Genomic DNA, 22,513 nt, shown 5'->3' with positions numbered 1-22,513 from the left:
ATTAACTATCTTTCTTTAGCTAAGTACTTAGGTCAGTTTTTTAAATGTCAGAAACTAGTCTTGATGAAGGTTATAAAATATGTGTTCATGTTTTATGCCTCATGTGCTCAGTATTGACTTGTTTTCTGTTTTATATAAGTTAATAGTAGTGTAAAACCAAGTGTAATTATTTACATAATTTCGGGGTACTAAGTATTGAACCCAGGGTTACTCTACCACTGAGCTACATCTCTAGCCCCTTCTAGTTTTTATCTTGAGATAGTTGCCAAGAGCATTAAGTTGCCAAGAATGGCCTCAAACTTGAATCCTCCTGTCTTAGCTTCCCAAGTACATGGGATTATAGGTGTGCACCATGGTGCCTGGCACTTATATAATATTTTTGTAATGAAACGTTTTTGGAACTCAGTCTTTTGGAGATTGAAATAATCTTTCTCACACTGGGGGTGTAGCTCAGTGGCAGAATGCTAGTCTAGCTTGCATAAAGCCCTGTGTACTGCAAAAACAAAACAAAGAAAGGCAATAACTTTTCTTTACAGCATATTCATCAGGAAAAAGGTATCTTTTCAACTTAAAGGATTTAACTCTTGCCCTTTCCTTCTGATTTTAGAGGTATGTGTACTCGAAGGGGGGTCTTTGCCTCCACCTGAAATTTTGAATAAATAATGTAATAACTTTGATAAAGAAAACCTTCCTTGCCATGATTTTCACCATTATTTATAAACTTTTGCATTTATGGGAATAAGATTTGTATCTTTCACAACCAAAGTAAGAATAGATTTTCTTTAGAGATAGTACATGTATTAGAAGCTGAGCATGATCTCTACCACTGAGCAACACTCCCAAATTTCCTCCACCTCCTTTTGCAGTACTGAGAATTGAATCTGGGGACACTCTACCATTGAGCTTCATCCCCAGCCCTTTTTTATTTTTTCATTTTTAGACAGGGTCTTATTAAGTTGCTGAGGCTGGCCTAAAACTTGCAACCCTCCTGCCTTAGCCTCCTGGTCAGAGTGAAGTCAAGATGAATCCCAAAGTGAAGCTGATAAAAGATATTTTCAAAATTACACATGTCCCACCCTCTTTATTTTGAATTTCTCTTGTATTATATAAAATGCTTGACAGATAGGAAGTGGAGAATGTCCTGAACATTCATGGAGATTCTACTGGCTTTTATAGGAAAAACTAGCAGCACTTGAAGCAAGTATTGAGCAGCGACTTAAGTGGGCAGGTGGTGCCAACCCTGCATTGGCTCCTGTACTACAAGATTTTGAAGCAACAATAGCTGAAAGAAGAAATCTCGTCCTCAAAGAGAGCCAAAGAGCAAGTCAGGTACCATGATCATGTGAACCCTCGTTGTGCTCAGTTTCAGGATTATAGAACTGATTGGAAATTCCATGTGATGCCCCTTGAGAAAGGAGGGGGAGAGTCCTCCTCCAGTTCACAGAGCCAGATCAGTAGGTCTTTCTGGGCATCCCTCAGGTGTGAACTCATAGCTGGTTATTTCCCTAGGCCCTTATTGTTTCCCATTTAAATATTAAATAGATACAGCTTCTGTTGGAAATTAAACATGATTTTAATTCCATATTTTTTAAGCTTTTTTTTTTTATGTATAACTGTAGTGATTCAAAGATTAGGAAGTTTTTCTACCTGGCAGTAAAATGTCTTATAAGTGCCAGGACTTTGTATCCTGCTAGACATTTGTGGATTAACTTTGTTATATTTGGGAACATACACACATATACACAAACCCAGAAAATTATTATGGAAATTTTCAGTCAGGTACGAAATTAGACTAATAAAGTGATGACCTCGTCCATATCAACAAAATTTAATAATAATTTTAAGTCTTATTTCATCTGTATTCCCTACTCTTCCTCCCATTCCATATGTAAATCCCCAATATATATTCCTTTATTTTGTAAGTATTTCAGTGTGTACCTTTTCAGATAAAAACTATTTAAGAATGCAACAATACTGCTAATCACACCTTTTAAAATATGCTTAATACTGTCAAATATCCACTTAATATTTTAAAATGAGGCAGAAGTAGAAGCAAAGGAGAAATGTTCTGGTAGATGGGTTTCCTGAAATTTGGATATAACACAAGTTATAGCTCAGTGTTGAGGGCAGTTTTGTTATGATGTAAATTTTCTATGTAAAGACAATCATGTAGGAGGTAGATTTACTTAATTGTAGTTAGGTGCTTTTGACCATCTCAGACCTAACAGTATTCACAAAAATTGTACATTAATTTTCAAACTTTATGAGGATCTAATCTATTTTCCAAAAGAGTTACATTTTTAGAACCAATTATAGTCTGAATTCTGGAAATGAGTATGCAGTATTTTATTTCATTGATTGCCTCCTCCCCCCACACCTGGTGGTGGTGGTTCCCTTTCTGTCTTCACAGGTCACTTTTCTCTGCAGCAATATCATTCATTTTGAAAGTTTACGAACAAGAACTGCAGAAGCCTTAAACCTGGATGCTGCGTTATTTGAACTCATCAAACGGTGTCAACAAATGTGTTCATTTGCATCACAGTTCAACAGTTCAGTCTCAGAGTTGGAGCTTCGTTTATTACAGAGAGTGGTGAGTCTTGCTGGAAGTAGAGAGTTGGTAATGAAAATGATAAAGCTCACGTCACACTATCAATTTAGTATATTCACTCAGTTCACATTTATTGAGCATGTGAAACATATAAGATGTTCTTATGCAGGACACAGTGGTGATTAAATCTTGCTCTTAGCCCTCATGGAACTTATGTATTCAATAGTGTAATGAATGAAGAAGTGAAAAGGCTTCTCAGCTACAGCATACTGTGTAAGTTTGGAAGGAAGGAGAAAGATAGTGTATAGCAGTGATTCAGACTCACTGAACACAGAATAGTGGGAAAAGCGCTTTGGGAAATGAATGCTAGAAAGGTGAGTTGGATCTAGAAATTTCAAGTTGAAAAGTTTAGTGCTCGTGTTTTGTGGAAAGGCTTTAGGTAATCCATTAGAAAGTTCTGGTTTCATTTCAAAGAATTATTTATAGTTAGTTTAGGGACCTTGAAATAGATCATCTTTGTTGTTCCAAGTGTATTTCTCAGGTCTTAAACTTTAGAAATGTATATACTGAACAATTATGCAGAAAGTGAGAAATCTTTATATTTCCTAGACTGTTGAAATTGTTACATACTCCTATGTACATAATTAATTCAAGACACAGCAACTGAGGTTCTTGTATCAGTTTGAGTTACTGATAGTGGATCTTTTGGTGAGGGCATGTGGCAGTAATGGCAATAGATGATTGGACTCATTATTCCACCTGATACTTAAAATCAAATGCTTGTTCTAGCGGGCTGGGATGTGGCTCTAGCGGTAGTGCACTCGCCTGGCATGCGTGTGGCCTGGGTTCGATCCTCAGCACCACATACAAACAAAGATATTGTGTCCACTGAAAACTAAAAAATAAATATTAAAATTCTTTCTCTCTCTCTCTTAAAAAAAAAAATGCTTGTTCTTTTAGGACACAAGTCTTGAACATCCCATTGGTAGCTCTGAATGGCTTCTGTCAGCTCACAAACAGTTGACCCAGGATATGTCTTCTCAAAGGGCAATTCAGACAGAGAAAGAGCAACAGATAGAGACAGTCTGTGAAACCATCCAGAATCTTGTTGATAATATAAAGACTGTGCTCACCGGTCATAACCGACAGCTTGGAGATGTCAAACATCTCCTAAAAGCAATGGCTAAGGTAAGACTCCCTACCACTGACATAGTTTATATTCTCTCTCTTGCTCTCTCTCTCTGAGTTACAAGTATTTTGGTTAACAGAAAAAGTGATCTTTTGTAAACAAAAACAATTTGAGTCATGCTTTCCAACTTGTTTGTAACTGAGTTGTGGTTTCATCAACTACTTTTTTTTTTAAAAAAAGTAGAGAGTACTTTTCTGATTTTTGTACATAGAAAACCTGAGGCTTAAATTGATACACTGAATGTCATATGATTTATAATGGAACTGAGAATTAAACTTAGTCTGAGTGTTTTCAACTTCTCTTTCTCTTCCCCACCTATACCCCCAAACCCTTCTCGTTTGCTGCCAAAATGAATAAAATATTGTTTATTCCCTTTAGTATCTTATACAGTCTAGTTAGTAAGGAAACTTGAGTCCACAGAAAAGGCTAAATTTCACTTTCATCTTTACAAAACTGTAATTCAATTTTAGAATTTATTTTTAATCATTTTGAGTTTATATTTGATGCTGGAAACAAGATTCTTTAGAAAAGAAGTTAGACTATATTAAGAATATAAAACATACCACTGTATGAAATATCTTTTCTCTCTTAGATGACTGTCTTTTAAGAGTAATTACTCAGACAAAAACCATTTTTACTAATCATTGGTATATTGACTATAGGATGAAGAAGCTGCTCTGGCAGATGGTGAAGATGTTCCCTATGAGAACAGTGTTAGGCAGTTCTTGGGTGAATATAAATCGTGGCAGGACAACATTCAGACAGTTCTGTTTACATTAGTCCAGGCTATGGGTCAGGTTCGCAGTCAAGAACATGTTGAAATGCTCCAGGAAATCACTCCCACCCTGAAGGAATTGAAAACACAAAGTCAGAGGTAAGCATGCCTTTTAGCCAAGATTTATAAAATGTAAGCAAAATATTGAAAATAGTTATCTGGTATAACATTTCATAAACATTTCATGAATTTTGTATTTCAGTATCTATAATAATTTAGTGAGTTTTGCATCACCCTTAGTCACCGATGCAACAAATGAATGTTCAAGTCCAACGTCATCTGCTACTTATCAGCCATCCTTTGCTGCAGGTAAGATCTGTCAATGATCTGTGCATAGATGCTGTGCTGTTTAGTTATACATAAGTGTCTACTATATTTTTAGTCACTACAATCCTGTCATATATCAAACTCAAAAAACTTTGACTTGTCTCTAAAACGACTTGTGAGAGAGTGAAAATACCTTCTATTCAAATTCTCTCTCAACATTTATTTTATGAACCAGATGCAGTGGTGCATGCTTCTAATACCAGCTACTCTGGAGGTGATGGTAGGAGAATTACAAGGTTGAGGCCAGCTTGACCAATTTATTGATAACTTGTCTTAAAATTTAAAAAGGACTAGGGGTGTAGCTCAGTGGTAGAGCATTTGCCTTGCTGTGTGAGGCTTTGGATTCAATCCCTTGTATTGTCCCCCACCCCCAAAATTATACACACACACACACATATAAAGTGACTTTATATATATAAAAACAAGTATGTAAATTATTTTAAAACATGCCTTTTGAGGCTAGAACGGTTAGCACACACTTATAATCCAAGCTATTTGGGAGGCTGAGGCAGGAAGACAAAGTTTGAGGACAGCCTAGGCAACTTTGACGAAACTAAAGGTAAAACCCACTGTGTGTTTGATTTACTGTTCTGTGTTCACGTGTGTGCGTATGTGTACATGCATTGGCATCATTTTGCAAACTTAATTTTTATTCCCCTCCCACCCCCATTTAATATTACATGAAACCTTCCTGTATGTTTTGGTGGTCATCTGCTACTTAGCCAGGAGTACTTTATTTCTGAGCTATATCTCCAACCTCTCTCCCTTTTCGGGGGAGGTACTGGGAAGGGAATTGAATTCAAAGGAACTTAACCTCTGAGCAACATCCACGGTCCTTTTTTTTTTTTTTTTTTTTAAAGGGGTGGGGGAGAGAGAGAGAGAGAATTTTTTAATATTTTTTAGTTTTCAGCGGACACAACATCTTTATTTTATTTGTATGTGGTGCTGAGGATCAAACCCAGCGCCATGTGCATGCCAGGCAAGCGCAGCTTGAGCTACATCCCCAGCATTTTTTAAAAACTTAAAATAATTTTGAGATGAGAGTTTGAGATACTTAGGGCCTTGCTAAGTTGCTGAAGGGGGCCTCTAATTGTGATTCTCCATGCCCAGTCCATTCCTAGCACTTTAAATTTTTTTTTTTTTTTTTAAATTTTGAGACAGAGTCTCATTAAGATGCTCAGGCTGGCCTACAACTTGTGATCCTCCTTTTTCAGCCTCCCAGGTTGCTAAGATTACAGGTGTGTACCACTACTCCCTGTTCCCTGTCATTAAAATCTTAAAAATGACTTAATGGCCACATTTCACATGGCATTCCGTGTCTGTGTCATATTAATCTTCCATTATTGCAAAGCTATTTATGGTTTTTGATACCACAATCTGGTGAATAGTGAACATCATTGCATAAATTCATATCTGAATTTCCTACCATTGAGGCTTTCTAGGACAATGTCTATGTCAGTGAATGACTTAGAAGTTGTAAAGTCAGTTTATTTTCAAGGTGGTAGTTAAGTATTTAACTTGGGATATTTATCATTACCTATTTTCTGCTCTCTTCTTTGTCTCTCCTATATTTTCTTTTTGCATATAAATTGAGCCACCAATTCTTCCTCTACAGCAGTCCGGAGCAACACTGGCCAGAAGACTCAGCCAGATGTCATGTCACAGAATGCTAAAAAGCTGATTCAGAAAAATCTTGCCACATCAGCAGATACTCCACCAAGCACCGTCCCAGGAACTGGCAAGAGTGTTGCTTGTAGTCCTAAAAAGGCTGTGAGAGACCCTAAAACTGGGAAAGGTAATTAGTTGAAATAAGGATGCCTTAAAATTTTATATGGAATTGTGTTTTGTCTTATTGTATGTTTTTATTGCTTTGTAGCTGTGCAAGAGAGAAACTCATATGCAGTGAGTGTGTGGAAGAGAGTGAAAGCCAAGTTAGAGGGCCGAGATGTTGATCCGAACAGGAGGATGTCTGTTGCTGAACAGGTGACTAGTTTTTAACATTTTAGTGCTGCTGGAAAAGTAAGTTTAATTGTTCCTCTTGCCCATTTCTTTGGTGTTTCACCAGGAAATGAAGAACTTAACAGGTTTTCAGAGATTTGGGGTAATAATTCTAGAGTTGTCAGATATTCACCATGTTACTCTGACTTTTCTCTCGTAGCATATTTTTCTTTTAAGATGTAACCCAACCTTGACATCCTTCAAACTCCAATTCATTTCTAACTTACCTATTTTTGTATTAGATTTATTTATTTATCACTGAGTTACATCCCTAGGCCTTTTTATTGAAAACAGGGTCTTGGCAAGTTCCTAGGGCTAGCCTTGAATTTGTGATCCTTCTGCCTTAGTCTACCTAATTACTGTGGTTGTAGGTATGTACTACCATGCAGGGCATTCAGCTGCATTTTAAAGAGAACCATCTGAAGGTTTCAGATGAAAAACTGATGTTGTTTCAGGTATAGGAGTATCCATAAACCTCCATGAGGATTAGTGGGTGCTTGCCTGATGTCATCATACTCATTGGTGTTATTGTGTATATAAATCTGAGGATGATTTCTTGAAACCCTACTGTTATTTTTTTTTTTTAATTTAAGCCTACAGAAAAATATTAGGAATACTTTTTTTTTATACTTTTTTTGCCTAGACTCACTAGTTCTTAATATTTTTAGCATTTTTTCATATTTGCTTCATCAGTCTTTATGTATATACAACATGTATTTCACACATGTAATTTCAAGAGAATGAGTGGGATTGGTAGGGCTTTCTTCATCTAAGGATCCATAATGCTCAAAGGGGTTCTGACTTTTCCAGGACACACATTTTGTAATCTATGGTGTTATGGGAGAACTTAATCTCCTTTTTTATCATCACAGCTACATGTCCTTTGTGATTAGATACTTATTCTGAATTCATATAACTTGTATGTGAATCATGTCAAGTTCTCAGTGGTTTTAAATACCATCCTGCATATTTTTACAGGTTGACTATGTCATTAAGGAAGCAACTAATCTAGATAACTTGGCTCAGCTGTATGAAGGTTGGACAGCCTGGGTGTGAGTGGCAAGCCAGTAGATGAGTCTGGTTAAGTGAGGTCAGACATCCACCAGAATCAACTCAGCCTCAGGCATCCAAAGCCACACCACAGTCGGTGGTGATGCAACTGGGGGCTTACTCTGAGGAAACCTAGGAAATCTCGGTGCACTAGGAAGTGAATCCTGCAGGACAGCTGCACTCAGGGATACGCCCAACACCATGGCCTGCAACCCCAGGGTCAAGGGTGAAGAAAGCAAGCTCACCGCCTGAACACGGAGATTGTCTTTCTGCCACAGAACAGCTGCAAACGTGTCAGGAGGTTAGCTGAGAAAGAAATCGGGATACCGCGGAGCACAGAGTGATTTGGAACTCCATTCCACCTGACCCTGTGTGTACAATCCAGGAAAAACAAAACCCCGCTCAGAAACAGAGAAAACTGGGGCCGCGAAGAAATCACAGCCAAGGAAGATTTGATGCATTCAGATTCTCGTGAAACACTTGTTGCTTGGCAACAGTACTGGTTGGGTTGACCAGTAGGTACAAAAAAGGCTATGCGATATGAATTTCAGAAATGGACTGAAAATGGAGAGCTATGTAACAGATACACTACATTGGAAGAACTTACTTCTGAAATGAAGGGAAAAACCACCCCACTGATCCCACTCCTCCCCACCACCTACCCGGTCCCCTTTAACCTGATCTAGTAGATTAGCCATCTTTCAGACTCACTTTTATTTCAATCCTCATGTTTCATATACTCCATCTCCATGCTGTTAACTTATATTTGGAGAGATAAACAGGAATTTCTCCAAAACCACTGATAACATGGAAAATTCAAGGATTGTTTAAAGGTCTGATGATCACATACAAAATGTAATTCTGGTTATTTAAGTCATTTCTGTGATTCTATCATGTACAGTTTCCAGAATTGTCACTGTGCATTCAAAAGTAATGAATCTAACAGACATTTGATTTTTATGTACACTCCCCTCTGCTTATAGTGTGCATTTTTGGAGGTCATTCAGATTTTCCTTCTTCTGTGATTGCTGTAGTTTCTTTCATAGAAAGTAGCTAATCCAATGTAATCTTTTACCTTTTTAAAAACCAGGATAGAGTACCTATTAGAGTTTTACATTGTTGATGACAGATTAACAATAAAGTGATGTTCTGGTGGAGGTAGAGTGAAATGTTTAATTCAGTTTTCTTATTTGATACTTTTAATTTACATCTTGTAAATTAAAAGTGCTTTAGTTTATCTGGTATTTCAGGACATGTACATGAAACATCAGACAAAGTGAGAACCACCAACATCTTTTATTAAGTTCAGTTATTAAAATAGTCTGTGAAGTGCTTTACTTTTTGCATAATTTTAATAGCTTGTTGTTCAGTGATATAATGAATTCATGATTAAGGTTTCCTTAAATTTAGCATTGCATTTCAGTACTGACTGACTGTGTGAGCTAAATTATTGATCCAAATAAAAATCCAGTCTAGGATTCTTAAAATCACGTATCAACAAAATAGAACACAATTTAAATCTTTATTTGAGTACATTTTTCTTGCATTTGAGAAATTAGGACGGACAGTCTTCACTCTACTTGGCAGTCTTCATAGACGAAAGGTAGTAGGGAAAAATCGCACCTAGCTCTGGGCCTTTTCTAGTGTTCTGATTGCCACATTAACCTATGATCCTTAAATACCTGTGAGAGAATGCATTTCAGTGCCAGTACTTTCTTTATACTTTAATAAGTATTGCAAGAGAGCTGGTATTTTTAAATACCCAACTGTCCAATAGCAAGCTAAGGAAACTAGCACATCCAGTTTTCTTTTCCTTATTGATTTTTGAACCTTACTTTCACACTCAAAACAGCCTAGCTGGAATAAGAATGCCATATTGTATTTTGCACACTGCTTAATTTCCTGGAAGCTTTGGGAGTTACTGCATTCAACACTTGATTACCTCTGCTCTCTCAAAATTACATAGTCTCTTCAGCAACATTCTTTATTGTCACCAGGAAAAACTTATCATGATGATAAAACCAGTTCACACTTGATTGTCCTGATAATGTTCAGAAATTGCTTCCACTTTGGTAACGAAGATAAATTAAATAGGTGAATTTTATTGCCTGTGAGTTTTCAGGCTTCAGAGGTACTACCTGGCACCTTATCCAAGCAAAAAACAAGACAGCTTTATTTCTTTTTAAAAAAAAAAAAACAAAAAACATGTGCCTCTGGTAAATTGTCCATCACTTTTATTTAAAAATGGTCCCCTAGTGGCATATGCAGTCTTAGGGCAGACAGGAGTAGCTGATGACTTCAGCACTTGCTTTTTCACTGCACTCGGGACAAGACCCTAGTCTGTAAGGTTTGGCTTCCTCTGTGACGTCATTCTGCAAATAGCCCTGCCCCTTTGGAACTTTTGTAAAAGTCCTCATCAGATTGAGAAGACAGGGCCATATTTTGGGGATTATCTTGTAAAATACTGTAAAGTTAGAGTGCTATGATTTTGAAGTCACACATTTTTGATGATGAATTACCTGTGGAAAACCAGGGATCTTTTTCTATCCGTCTGTCGTTCTGTCTCTTCCTTCTATTTCTCCCTCTGTCTTCCCCTGTCCAAGTCAGTGGGTACAGAATAATCTACAAACAACCTCTTCTATTCAAAGTACCCTTGGAAATCTGAAGTTTTAAGTGTTTTGTCTTTAATTTGATAGAATCATCTATTTTTTTTAGTTTATTTCTCTACAAAGCTGTGGAGGCCTAGAAGTTCATGGAGGTATTTCTCTTTTATTGATTCTTTGGCGTGTCTTGTGATTTCTCCATTTCTGGTTATAAGTTCCCACAGTTTACTGGATGATTATTAAGATTCTTTTGTGTCTGTTGCTTGTGCTGAGTTGTTTTTTGTTTGTTTTTGTTTTTGAGATATGAGAGATTTCTGTGAGAACTGATCATTAGGCTCTTGATCTGCTTCCCTGAATTGCTCTTTTAGAGCTCAAACCCCAGGTTCAGGGTGAGGATTTCTAATACAAAGGAAAACTGACACTTTTTCCCTTGACACTTGTTTCTATTACTTAAGCTTCCTAAGTAGTTTTAAATATTGTCCAATGTTTGTGGTTTCCTTTTGTTTTGTTTTTAATTGTGGTTATTCTGATGTGTGAAATTTAAGGAAAGAGCCATTTAAAAAATGCCGCGCAGGGCAATGCAAGTACAGCCAAATATTAGAGTTGATGTGCAATCTTAGGTCCTTTTTAATCTGGGGTATTATAGGCAGTACTTTCAATCAAAGTCTTCCTGGCCTATTTTCCTCCACCTTTTTGTAATTACTCTGGGGGCTTACTTGTTTGGCAGTACTAAAATCAAAGGAGCTGGTTCTTCTTTTCTCCCAATTCTTTTCATATTAATGAAAACGCCTACAACTAGCCTATTACTCTTAGCCTGTTACTCCTGTTCATATACATCAGATCTCAGTGAATGTGTTACTATTAGCACATTTAAGCATCTTTTGTTTTACAAAAATTTAGATGAGTATGAAAACCAGTGTTCCATTTTATATCTTGTTGAGCTTGTAAAAAATGCCAATAATTTAGAATTAGGATGTTCCCCCCCTTAAATCAAGGAGGTAGAAATATTAATGCAAAGGTCACGTCAATGAGGTAGATTTTGTTTTCAATTATTTGGGTAGCATTAGAAAGATTCCTCCTTTGGGGAAATACTAGCAAACATCACAGAACTTTTCAAATGTTGGGAAAGGGGGATATTCATTGTCTTATGAAACCCTAAGGGTTTGCTGCACTTTGCCTGCTTTTTGGCCTGGGTAACTATGTCACTATCCTTATTTACATGATGGCAGACTGACTCTTATTGTGAGAAGCTTTTGGTTCAAGGGTTAGTTGTAAAGCAACCACTTAGGTAGGGTCCCTTGCTTTCCATGGGAATTTGGCTGGGCTTACTAGGAAAAAACCCTTTGTTGTGCTGATATAAAAATTGATATACAATTAGCTCGAATTTTGAAGATGGTAAACTTAAATAGCTTGTTGTTCTGAAATGCATACTTTTAGAATGTTTTTCTTTCAAAACAGGCTGATTAAATATAGTTTGTTTTTGTTTTCTTGACAAAGTTTCGGCTCCTGTTTAAAGTAAATGCATCACTTATTTTTCTGGTTTAAATTTTCCTTGTATTTCCACCTGTAATGTCAGTGGCAATGACACCATATTTCATTTGTTAATTTAGTTTTTAACCCTTATAAGAGCAAGTTGAGTTGAATGAATCTTCCTTGTCCTAGTAACATTGTATAAATAGTGGCTTCTCTGTACAGAAGGTTGTAATGCCTCCTGATGGATATAATTTTGTGATTGTATTTAAGATTAAAGTTGAATAAATCACACCAGCTTCCTGAAAATGTTCATAATGCATCTTTTGGAAAACAAAAATACATGGCCTACTTTGCATATTTGCATTAACATGGCAAAGATTATATGAGATATCTGTTTTTCAAAAAATAAAGGTTCATTCTTAAAAGATACAGCATTTAAGCTTTGAATTTATTGAAGTAGATTCCAGAAAAATTCATTTTGGAACATGGGTAGCTTTTTTTTTTTCCCCCCCTCTTTAAAACACTAATTACCTTAAAAAATTAAAACCTTAATTCTCAAGAAAAATAATTAATGTTCTGTTTTTGAACAGCAATGGAAATTTTGCATTTCAGTGGGAAAGTTCTTGGTATTAAGGGTCAATTTATTAAACTTAATTTCTTTCAGTATTTACCAAATAAAACTTCAGCAGACCACTTTTGGCAAATGTGTATGTTCCCTGGGGCATGAAAACCCCGATGAAAGATAGAAATTGTCCAAATTGTCCGTCCTGCTGTTCATTGAAAATGATGTGTGTTGCCTATAGGTTCTGTTAAAGGGGATTTATGCTAACTGCGTAATCATCTGAATAAAAGATTACTTCCTATCTTTGTGGTACAAAAATAGTGCTCAGAAGAAAGCTCCATTGAGGGTAGTTATTTTTAATAGTTGAAACACTTGGACATTTATTGAGAGACCTATTGAAGTTCTAGGATATGCATTTGGAAATGATCTGGGAACACATTCTGGGAATAATAAATTCCAGGGGAATCGCTGAACTTTTTTAACCTACCTTAAACACTGTTAGGAACTCTGTCCTTTCCTTTGGAAGTGGATATTACTGTGCCTACAGCAAAACTGGCACCTCAATGCTCATGGTAATGTGGGGGATGATTACTTGAGTCCTTTTAAAAGTTTGAAGCAGGGGTTGCTGCTCAAATTCCACAGCTTTTAAGTCTCCCCAAATAGGCTCTGTCACTCTACTGCATCTTTTGTGTGTGTGTGTGTGTGTATAAAATCTCCTGCTCTTTTCTCCCAACATTCCCGAAAGTGTGACTTCATGGAAGAGTAGTATTCCTTTGCAAAAGGTGTGTTGTATTTCAACGTGATCCAGACTGCTCCCAACCATCCAAAGCTCCAAGGCAAACTGCACACAATTTCCTGAATTCCACAACTCCTGCCCTTGCCAGTTTATGTAGGGGAGTATGTGGTCTGCGCCTATGTTCTCTCATGTTTCTTTCTGAATTCCCTGAGTTTTTAAAGAATCTGGTAAATGCATTCAAAATAAATCCAATGTATAATATAGGTGACTATGAATGAATGAGATTGGTAGTTAAAAACGATGCTTAATTGAGCCAAAGCAAAAGGCTGACCAGGTAGTGTTTGACAAAAGTTTGCACCGAATAATGAAAAGCAGTTGCATTTTGAAATTCTGGATAGAGAAGGTAGTTTCTTAACATAGTCCTAACGTTGCTTATGCGTTCTACTGCCTGAGGTTTACATCTTAATATGACCTCTAATGCAAGAAGGTCCTGTCAAGGCCATCCCTTTTTGGAGAAGGAGCTTGTTTAACCGAAATGCCCCATAAAGAATTTCCCTAAATAACCCATGGGAAGAAAGCCCTGTTATAACCAAGTTCTCCAACTATGTTTTTGCCCCGCCCCCAAGTTAAGCCTTATTCCTGCTGGGTAAGAGGAATACAAGGCAGCAAAATTCACAGAAAGTAGCTCTTTTTTCCTTTTACTCGAAATTTCATGAGGTGGGCATGAGAGTCTTCTTGAGTCACAAATACAGGCTAAGGGCTTGGCCAGGCCGGTCAGTGCAGGGAGGACGAGGGACACCCGGTTGATGGGGACCCCAGCCCAGGGGAGGGTTGTCACGTGTTCATTTCTCTTGCGACTGACACTGCGCAGCAGCACAATTCTTCGACTTATCGGTTTTCTATAGAGGAAACTTAGCTGCATTGGGATCCAACAAAAACAGGTGCTGAGAGTTACCGCGGCCGCCAACCCTGGAGAGACGGAGACCGCAGCGACAGTTGAACGGCTTCCGGCAGCCCTGAGCGGGCACGCTGATTGGTCAGCCCGTGTCCCCACCCCCTCAACCCGGCACGGCCTCTCTCTCCTTTGACCCTGATTTCAAGCCATGCGCTGAGCAGCGGTTGGTCTGTCTTCCTTTGAGCCTGAGCTTGATTCGTCCAATGAGGAGCGAGCCTCGCGAAGGCTGTCGGGAAAAGAGCCCGACCTATATAAGGGGGCCTACGGGGCGTTCCCTCGCGCTCCAGTCGCGGTGCGGGTGTCCGGGGAAGGTAGCGGGAGGGTGCCTTGCGCTCGTTGAGACTGCACCTCAGGGACGATGGCGGAGGGAGATAATCGCAGCACTAACCTGCTGGTGAGTCCCCGCGGCCTGTCCCGAGGGAACCGAGCCGGGCTTCCGGATTATCGCGGGGCTCAGCGGGGCGGGCCCAGCCCTCGGCCCCCAGTTCCCAGGACAGGCGACGACGCCGGACCCCCGGGCTGCTTCGGGAGCTCCTGCTTGGCGGTCCGCAGTCGTGTGGACTCCCAGTCTTCCCTGGGGAGGTGCGGGACCGGGCGGGAAGGGCGCGTGATTAGCCACCGCGAATGGGGTTTGAGGAGGAAGTGGAGAAAGGGGCTGTGGCGGAGAAGCCTGGGGTGCCGGGGGGCGGAGGGCCGCCAGGGGCCTGGGAGCGCTGTCGGGACCGGGCCCCAGCCATGTCCGGTTCCTTCCTCCTGTTGGGCCGTAACCCAATGTTCTGTTCCCCCTAAAACTTGGGCAAGGGTAGAGGGTGAAAGGGCTGCTGCCGAGAATTTGTTGGAGCTGGCATAACTTCAAACGGCAGAGAGGCTGCGAGCTCGCTGCAGAGAGCTCCAAGTGGGGTCCAGCCGAAAGGACAATGGCAGGTCTCGGCGTTTTCCCGGAGGTTGGAAGTCTGGGGTGCGGGGGCACTGAACGACTGGAGACGATTTTAGAATAGTAACCAGGGATGCGAAAAAACTGCGTGAGGTAGTGACAAATTTAATTCATTACTAATTTAATGAATTTGCACTATCTCGGCAAAAACAAGAGAGACAGCCTTACGTTATCTCCATTGCCCTTCCCCAAGGAAAGGCAGGCCACACGCCAGAAATGAAGAGGAAACAGTTTGACTTTGTACTTAAAGAACCCAAATGCCGACAGATTAAGTGACTTAACAGGGTCATCTTGGTTGTGCATGATTTTCATTTTGCATTCGGTTTTTTGAAAGACATGGACAGCCCCCACACCCTTCCCCCACTCTTACACACACACACACACACACACACCCCTTCTGTATGGTTAGTCACCAGCATGGTTCCTTTTAAGAGGATTAATTGAGGCGCAAGGAAATCACCCAAGTTCTATTGAAATGGGATTCTGGAACTCAACCACTCCTTTCAACAAAGCAGTTTAATTTTAAAAAGGGCAAGGCCTTGGTTCTTGATCTCCTAGATTCAGATCTGCTAATCTCTAGGCATCTTGGTTTCCCCTTCTATAAAATAGGGATTGTTAGCAACACCTTCCTTTTAGAATTTTTGGGGGTTAACTGGAGTATAAGCTATAAAATGCTTAGTTTCTATTTCTTAGTAATCTATTTAACTTTTATTAAGTGTTGGATATACAGAAATTCTGGGGTCACCTTGGTGATTGTGGCACTGATAAGTGTTTTTATTAAAATTAACCGACATTATCCTATTTATGTATTTTTCAGTGGTAAATATGTAGGGACTCCTGGGAGTGTGGTTTTTGTTTTTATTTTGACACTGGAAATTGAACCCAGGGGCACTCTACCACTACATCCCAGCCCTTTTCATTTATTGCCTTGAGACAGGGTCTCACTAAGTTACCCAGGCTGACCTCCAGCTTCAGATCCTCCTGCCTCAGTACCCCCATGTGAGTAGCTGGGATTATAGGCATTTGCCACTTCCCCAGCTGGCACTTTGGTTTCTTGTCTTTTTTTTCTTCCTTTACCAAAGTCAGTGTAAGGGCTTTTGTCACATTAGCTCATCCTAGAGGTCTGCTTTTGGCTATCAGATTTGCAGAGCAATCTGAAGTCTAACCAAAATGACCTCATACATGATAAGAGAAACAGTACTGAGTAGCTTTTGAGCTTGAAGTGCCACACGTAATTTAGTGGAAGTAGTTTTCCTTAATTGTGCAATGAATGCCAACATCTAAGTGATTCCATTACACAAAGAGCTATTTTAGAGATTGAATGCTGTTCAGGGAAAGGCTTTCCTAATGGATTTAGAAATAAGGAGTTTAAATCAATGAAATGACAGAAACAACAGATCAATTTTAATCACCTGAAATGAACAAACTTAAAGGATCTAACATTAATACTAGGCACTGCCACATGATTCAGTTTATGACTTCGGTGAAATTAGTTAACCATTCAGAGCTCACATTCTTTAATTTCAAAACAAGTAATTGTCTCTCTTTGTGAAGCACTATAAGGATTATGTCCCATTATGGTTGTAAAGAGTAGGTAGCCCAGTGCTTGAACTTTAAAGGATAGGGTTCTTTTCCTCCTACTGGCTTCCATCTTTAGTGCCAAAACTGCAGTTTTTCAGAAACTTCAGAAGCTTGTTTAAGATAGTGATCTGGTTAAGAAGTCTTTTACATGTCTGGTGCCTTAAAAGAAATGAACCACTTTTGTGAACCACTTTAAATGTTGGTTGTGTGTAGGCTGCAGAGACTGCGAATCTGGAAGAGCAGCTGCAAGGATGGGGAGAAATGATGCTGATGGCCGATAAAATTCTCCGATGGGAGAGAGCCTGGTTCCCACCTGCCATCATGGGTGTGGTTTCCTTGGTGTTCCTGTAAGTGAGCTATTAGATTACTAAGGGTTGTGCTTTTAGTAATAAAGGCTCAAGTAGCACATAGCTTCCACTTATGGAAGCTTTTGTAATATATAATCCGCAAAGAATGCCTTTGCTTATAAGCAGTTCATGTACTTTCCAGAATTTGTCGTACTTATGTAAACTTGGTAACTTAACACAGCTAAATAAATCAGTGACACTCAACCCCCTTTCCCTCTTAAAAAGTATTGTGAACCCCAAAGAGCTTTAGACTTTTTATGTTTACATTAATCATTTTTCCTATGATATGCCAAGAAGCCTCTGGAAAAACCACCTGTGAGAATACTAAAGAGAAAACAGCAAATATGATCTTTGAGAACTTATGGACTAAATGCATAGTTAAACATTTTCAGCTAGAAATAATGGTGACTGTTATTTCTAATTTTGATTAATATTTTTCCTTTTTTAACAGGATTATCTATTATCTAGATCCATCTGTTCTCTCCGGTGTTTCCTGTTTTGTTATGTATTTGTGCTTGGCTGACTACCTTGTTCCCATTCTAGCACCTAGAATTTTTGGCTCCAATAAATGGTAGGTGGCATAATTTGGCAGTCTCATTTCTGAGGAGCTACTGAACCTGATGCCTGTGATTAGTATGCTGTAACTAAGTACAGACAGTTCTCTAACCATCAGACACCAAGGGGTTAGATTTATTGCTTTTATGTGAAGAATCTCTTAGCCAATTTTAGATATAAATCATGAATTTCCAGGACATAGCTCTGTGGGTTTGGGGTTTTTTGTTTCTATTCATGTGTTTTGGGGTGGGTACTAAGGATTGAACACAGGACCTTGACAAGCTAGGCAAATTCTCTACCATTGAGCCACATCCCCATCCCTTTTTTAAATTTTTGAGACAGGGTCTCCCTAAGTTACCCAGGCTAGCCTCAAACTTAGGATCCTCCTGCTTCACCCTTTTAAGTAGCTGGGAATCACAGGTAAGCGCCACTGCACCCAGTAGTTCTGTAGTTCTTATTATTTGTTCTGACTTTTTCTTTTTTCCCATTCTAGACTTTATTGAAGTGAGTTTTTTTGTTTTTAAATGGATAATATTTTAACAAAGGATTATAAAACTTGAGGTTTATATAAAAGTCACATTTATATTTACATTAATATTTAATATAATTTCACAAACTATATTCAAATCAATACAAAAGCAGTAAATGGGAGATTTCTATCCACATTGATTTAGCAACATTTAATTGTCTACTATGTTACGCACTGTTTTAAGTGCTGTGAGATATTTTGATCTTGTGCTTAAGGCTGAGATATTGGGACACTGGAGGGGCATTGAGGCAGTGCAGTGGTAGTTAGCTAAATGCACAAGGACTTCAGGATAGATTTAAGCTATATCTGCAAATAGGTACGGTTATATCAATAGCCAAGACTAGTATTGAAACTATTTTAACTTCCCTTTAGAATGTTGAATTTCTCACTTTTGATCCAAATAATGAGCCAAATTACATTTTTAATAGATTTTTTAACCAGTTACCATTCCTTCTTAGTTGTTTATTTTAATGTAATTAGTAATCTACAAAAATTTATAAAAATGAGAATTTTAAGTATGTGCCTTAGGAATTTTTAATAGCTGAGAATTTTGGGGAGTTTGCTTAAATTCTGGGATGAGTATGTTGCATATTTCTCTGAAGATGTTTTCCTTACAGAATGGATTAGCTTTGGAACTGTCCCTTGAATTAATTTTTACCTGAATTAGTACTGTTGGTTTTGAGACAACTTGGTAATCATACAGTATAACAGACTTTACAAAGGCAATCAATCACTGACCTTGACTTTATTAGCTAAATGACATTCTAATCTGCAAATTCATGATTCCCAGAGGAAAGCTTTCAAATATAAACACTGATAGTCTCATGGTCTCTTCCCCCGCCACCACCACCACCACCACCACCAAGCTATATCCCCAGTCTTTTTTATTTTATTTTATTTTGAGACAGGGTTTGTTAAGTTGCTGAGACTGACCTTGAACTTGCCACCCTCCTGCCTCACCCTATCAAGTCTCTGGGATTATAGGGTTGTGCCACCACATCCAGCTGGAACTCAATTGTTGATAGCAAATGTTAGTTTTTGATTTTACCAGAATGATCTTATGGGGAAAAAACACTGTTGCATAGTCACAATCTAATCTAGACCAGGAGCAACATACAAGGTCTACTTGTATACAAGAAGTCCTAGGCTCAGTAGGAATCCTCCTGCTTTATCTGACACTGCAGTTTTCCTGGGATGAGGAGTAGAGGAGAGAAGGCAGTGCACTCCTCAGTGCAGGCCTTAATAGTTGTCACTGTGTCATGTAGCAAAGACAGTCCAGAGACAATTGTTTATTTTTTATCAGAAACAAGATAAATGGGACTGTCTCAGAGGGTCTTTTTTAATTTTTAAAAAAAAAATTTTTTGTAGTTGTAGAGGGACAGAATACCTTGATTTTACATGTTTATTTTTATGTGGTGTTGAGGATCGAATCCAGTGCCTCACATGTGCTATCGAGCACTTTGACACTGAGCCCCAGCCCCGTGTTTTTGAATTTTTACTACTATTTTGATGCTTGAATTGTCCTTACTGAAATTAAAGTATAAAGAATTTGGATTTGAGCTAGGCATGGTAGCATATGCCTATGATCTCACTTAGGAGTCTGAGACAGGAAGATCCCTAAGTGCAAGGCCAGGGTAGTCAATATAAGACCCTGTCTCAAAAATAAAGTGAAAAGGGCTGCAGATGTAGCTTAGTGGCAGAGCATCCCTAGGGTTAACTGTGCTCACCGCCCCCCACCCCCCAAAAAAAAAGGATTGAACTGTTTATTGCTATCTTGGCATCAAATGTATGAAGCCCAGTTGGGGTTATTGAGCCTTGAATATTTACCATCTTGCTGCAGAGTGCTCAAATACAGCTATTTGGTGGGAGTGTGATGGGCTACAATGCAGAATGTATTAGGACCTGAAAAATAATATAGGACTAGAGTCAAATTTTTACTGAAGTCTACATGGCCTTGTATAAGTCATGATTTTTTTTTTTTTTTTTTTTTTTTTTGGTAACAGGGATTGAACTCAGGGGCACTCGACCACTGAGCCACATCCCCAGCCCTATTTTGTATTTTATTTAGACACAGGGTCCCACTGAGTTGCTTAGTACCTCGCTTTTGCTGAGGGTGGCTTTGAACTCACGATCCTCCTGCCTCAGCCTCTCGAGCTACTGGAATGACAGGCATGTGCCAGGTGGCACCTGGCATCATGAGTCTTTTGTTACCGTCATTAACCAAATGAGGCTTTAGAAAGTGTAGATTGCTGTTAATCTACACACACACACACACACACACACACACACAAGCTTCTTTATATAAAATTTATTCCTATACTATAAAAGGTGTCTTAAAGATAGGTGCAGTAACTTTTTAAACTTCATAAGATAATAGTAAACCATTATATTTTTGTTTTATTTTGGACTGACTTTTTTTTTATGATACCAAGGACTGAATCCAAGGTCACTCTACTGTGGAGCTATATACATCCACAGCCTTGATTGTGTTTTTAATTTTGAGACAGGCATTTGCTGAGTTCCCCAGATTGGCCTCAAATTTGTGATCCTCTTTCTTCAGCCTCCCAAGATTACAAGGCATATGCCCCTGTGCCGAACTATTTCAGCCTTCTTTAGAAGATAACTCTTTACACGTAAAAGGACAGTGTATTTCTGTCTGCTGTAGAGATTTGCTTATAACAAAAAGGAAAATTGTTTTTCTAGGACCACTGAACAACAACAAAGATTCCATGAAATTTGCAGCAATCTAGTGAAGACCCGACGCAGAGTTGTGGGATGGTGGAAGCGCCTCTTTACATTAAAGGAAGAAAAGCCTAAAATGGTGATTTTTTTTTTTTTTTTTTTTTTTTACTTTGTCTTTTCAAGATTGAGTTAATTTTGATATCTTTGCAATCTAATGATAGAGATGGCCTTTGGTTTTAATAGTTATAGTTGAATATTACTCCCATTTGGATAACTCCTTAGTACATTCATCAATGTGTGTGTGTATTAGGCTGAATCAGTGAGAGTTAAAAAGTATATTTTGCACTTAATTTTTTATTCTAATAGGGCAAAATTTTTCTTTCTTTTATCAAAGTAAAAGAAATATACCTAGAAAACATCTGTTTGCTTACCTCTGTCAGCTTAAGGCTAAAATTCTTTTTCTAATCTTTGAAAGAAACTTACTTGATAAAAGTTACATGTATGTTCACAAAGTGTTAAGTTTTGATACATGTGCATATTGTGGAATGGTGAAACATACTCTTAAGAGTCAGACTTTGGAGTTGATCAATACTTGTTGTTTTCATTGCTAGTACTTCATGACCATGATCATTTCTCTTGCTGCGGTTGCTTGGATTGGACAGCAAGTCCACAATCTATTTCTCACCTACCTGATAGGTAAGTCTTCATAGAAAAACTAGAGGGGCACATCCTGGTCAGGGAAGTCTACCTGTAGCTTAGTCAATAAACAGACACGTGGATGCTTATCTAAGTTTAAGGCACTGACCAAAGGACTGTGGGTATACAGAAAGGTGATAAGCTGGGCCCATTGGGTACACCTGTAGTCCTAGCTACTTGGGAGGCTAGGGTAGGAGAATTCCAAGTTCAAGGCCAGACTGGGTACTTAGCAAAAATGAAAGGAGGAGGCTGGATCTCAAAGGTAGAGGACCTGCATCCAGTCTCCAGTAAGAAAACAACAACAAGTGACCAAGATTCAGGTCCTCCCTCTCAGGGAATTTATCATCAGGGGAAGTAAAGACAAAATCTTAATTACCAAGGTAGAAAGTAGTGTACAAAATAAAAGCAAAAGAAGAAGAAAGTAGTGTACAAAAGATAAAAATAAACTGAGGTGGGGAGAACATCATGGCAGAAGTTTCTGGGTTAAATCCCAATGGAAGTAATGGATTTCGTATTGCTTCTTCCTGTTCAGGGGGTCTGACAGTCTGGGGATCTGCCTTCTTTAAAATATTTAGGGAAAGTAATTGCTGCCTCCTTAATTTTGTTTGCTTATTTATTTTAAGTGACTTTCTTATTGTTGCTTCCTGGACTAAACCAACATGGAATCATTTCGAAGTACATTGGAATGGCCAAAAGGGAGATAAACAAGCTTCTCAAACAAAAAGAAAAGAAAAATGAATAATGCATCTATCTGCTTTATTCCTGTGTTAATGGAGTCTGCATCACCCCTGGGAACAGTTGCTACTATGCTGTCTGGATACTAAAATGTTACAGAAGTAGCTCTAGCTCCGCCTCACTCTGCCCTTAGTTGATAGAAATTCACACTTGCCAGGTAAGGCTTTGCGCACAGTGTCTTTGAGTCAGGTATAGCTGGGCACATTTTCATCAGTTGACCTTAAGTGGACAACTCATT

At 38.6% G+C, this 22,513-nt stretch overlaps 2 protein-coding genes across 8 annotated transcripts in view; both read left to right on the top strand.

Annotated features, from left to right (window-relative positions):
• The window catches only part of Smg1 (SMG1 nonsense mediated mRNA decay associated PI3K related kinase), a 100,534-nt gene extending 88,142 nt beyond the window's left edge, over positions 1-12,392 (top strand). For 5 of the 6 annotated variants that reach the window (XM_076840724.2, XM_076840721.2, XM_076840725.2 and 2 more), the window contains 8 exons: positions 1,177-1,329; positions 2,411-2,590; positions 3,509-3,736; positions 4,400-4,611; positions 4,715-4,821; positions 6,455-6,634; positions 6,716-6,822; positions 7,816-12,392. In XM_076840724.2, coding sequence (XP_076696839.1) covers positions 1,177-1,329; positions 2,411-2,590; positions 3,509-3,736; positions 4,400-4,611; positions 4,715-4,821; positions 6,455-6,634; positions 6,716-6,822; positions 7,816-7,893 — 1,245 coding nt within the window. In that variant the 3' untranslated portion in view covers positions 7,894-12,392. Of the gene's footprint in view, positions 1-1,176; positions 1,330-2,410; positions 2,591-3,508; positions 3,737-4,399; positions 4,612-4,714; positions 4,822-6,454; positions 6,635-6,715; positions 6,823-7,815 lie in introns of those variants that run through there. The other variant, XR_013089458.2, reaches the window with a different exon arrangement.
• Positions 12,393-14,494: 2,102 nt separating this feature from the next.
• Positions 14,495-22,410, top strand: Arl6ip1 (ARL6 interacting reticulophagy regulator 1). Of its 2 annotated transcripts, XM_076840012.2 has the most exons (6): positions 14,495-14,610; positions 16,945-17,078; positions 17,530-17,649; positions 20,866-20,983; positions 21,456-21,540; positions 22,164-22,410. In XM_076840012.2, exons 1-6 carry the CDS (start codon positions 14,575-14,577, stop codon positions 22,280-22,282), a joined length of 612 nt encoding a protein of 203 aa, XP_076696127.1. In that variant the 5' UTR covers positions 14,495-14,574; the 3' UTR covers positions 22,283-22,410. The 2 variants fall into 2 exon arrangements, with proteins under 2 accessions (XP_076696127.1, XP_076696126.1); XM_076840011.2 differs by lacking the exon at positions 17,530-17,649 and having other exon boundaries at positions 14,508-14,610; positions 22,164-22,376.
• Positions 22,411-22,513: the final 103 nt, after the last annotated feature.

The sequence above is a fragment of the Callospermophilus lateralis genome, chromosome 19 (genome assembly GCF_048772815.1).
Source record: "Callospermophilus lateralis isolate mCalLat2 chromosome 19, mCalLat2.hap1, whole genome shotgun sequence".
Taxonomy (NCBI): Eukaryota; Metazoa; Chordata; class Mammalia; order Rodentia; family Sciuridae; genus Callospermophilus; species Callospermophilus lateralis.
This window is presented reverse-complemented; position numbering and strand designations above follow the sequence as displayed.

What these genes read in the sequence shown, in the direction of transcription:
- Arl6ip1 (XM_076840012.2), top strand. Translation starts at nt 14,575, where the DNA reads ATGGCGGAGGGAGATAATCGCAGCACTAACCTGCTG. An exon ending in AGGAAGAAAAGCCTAAAATG is followed by an intron (nt 20,984 to 21,455) that starts GTGATTTTTTTT and finishes TTTCATTGCTAG; the next exon opens with TACTTCATGACCATGATCAT. An exon ending in ATTTCTCACCTACCTGATAG is followed by an intron (nt 21,541 to 22,163) that starts GTAAGTCTTCAT and finishes ATTTATTTTAAG; the next exon opens with TGACTTTCTTATTGTTGCTT.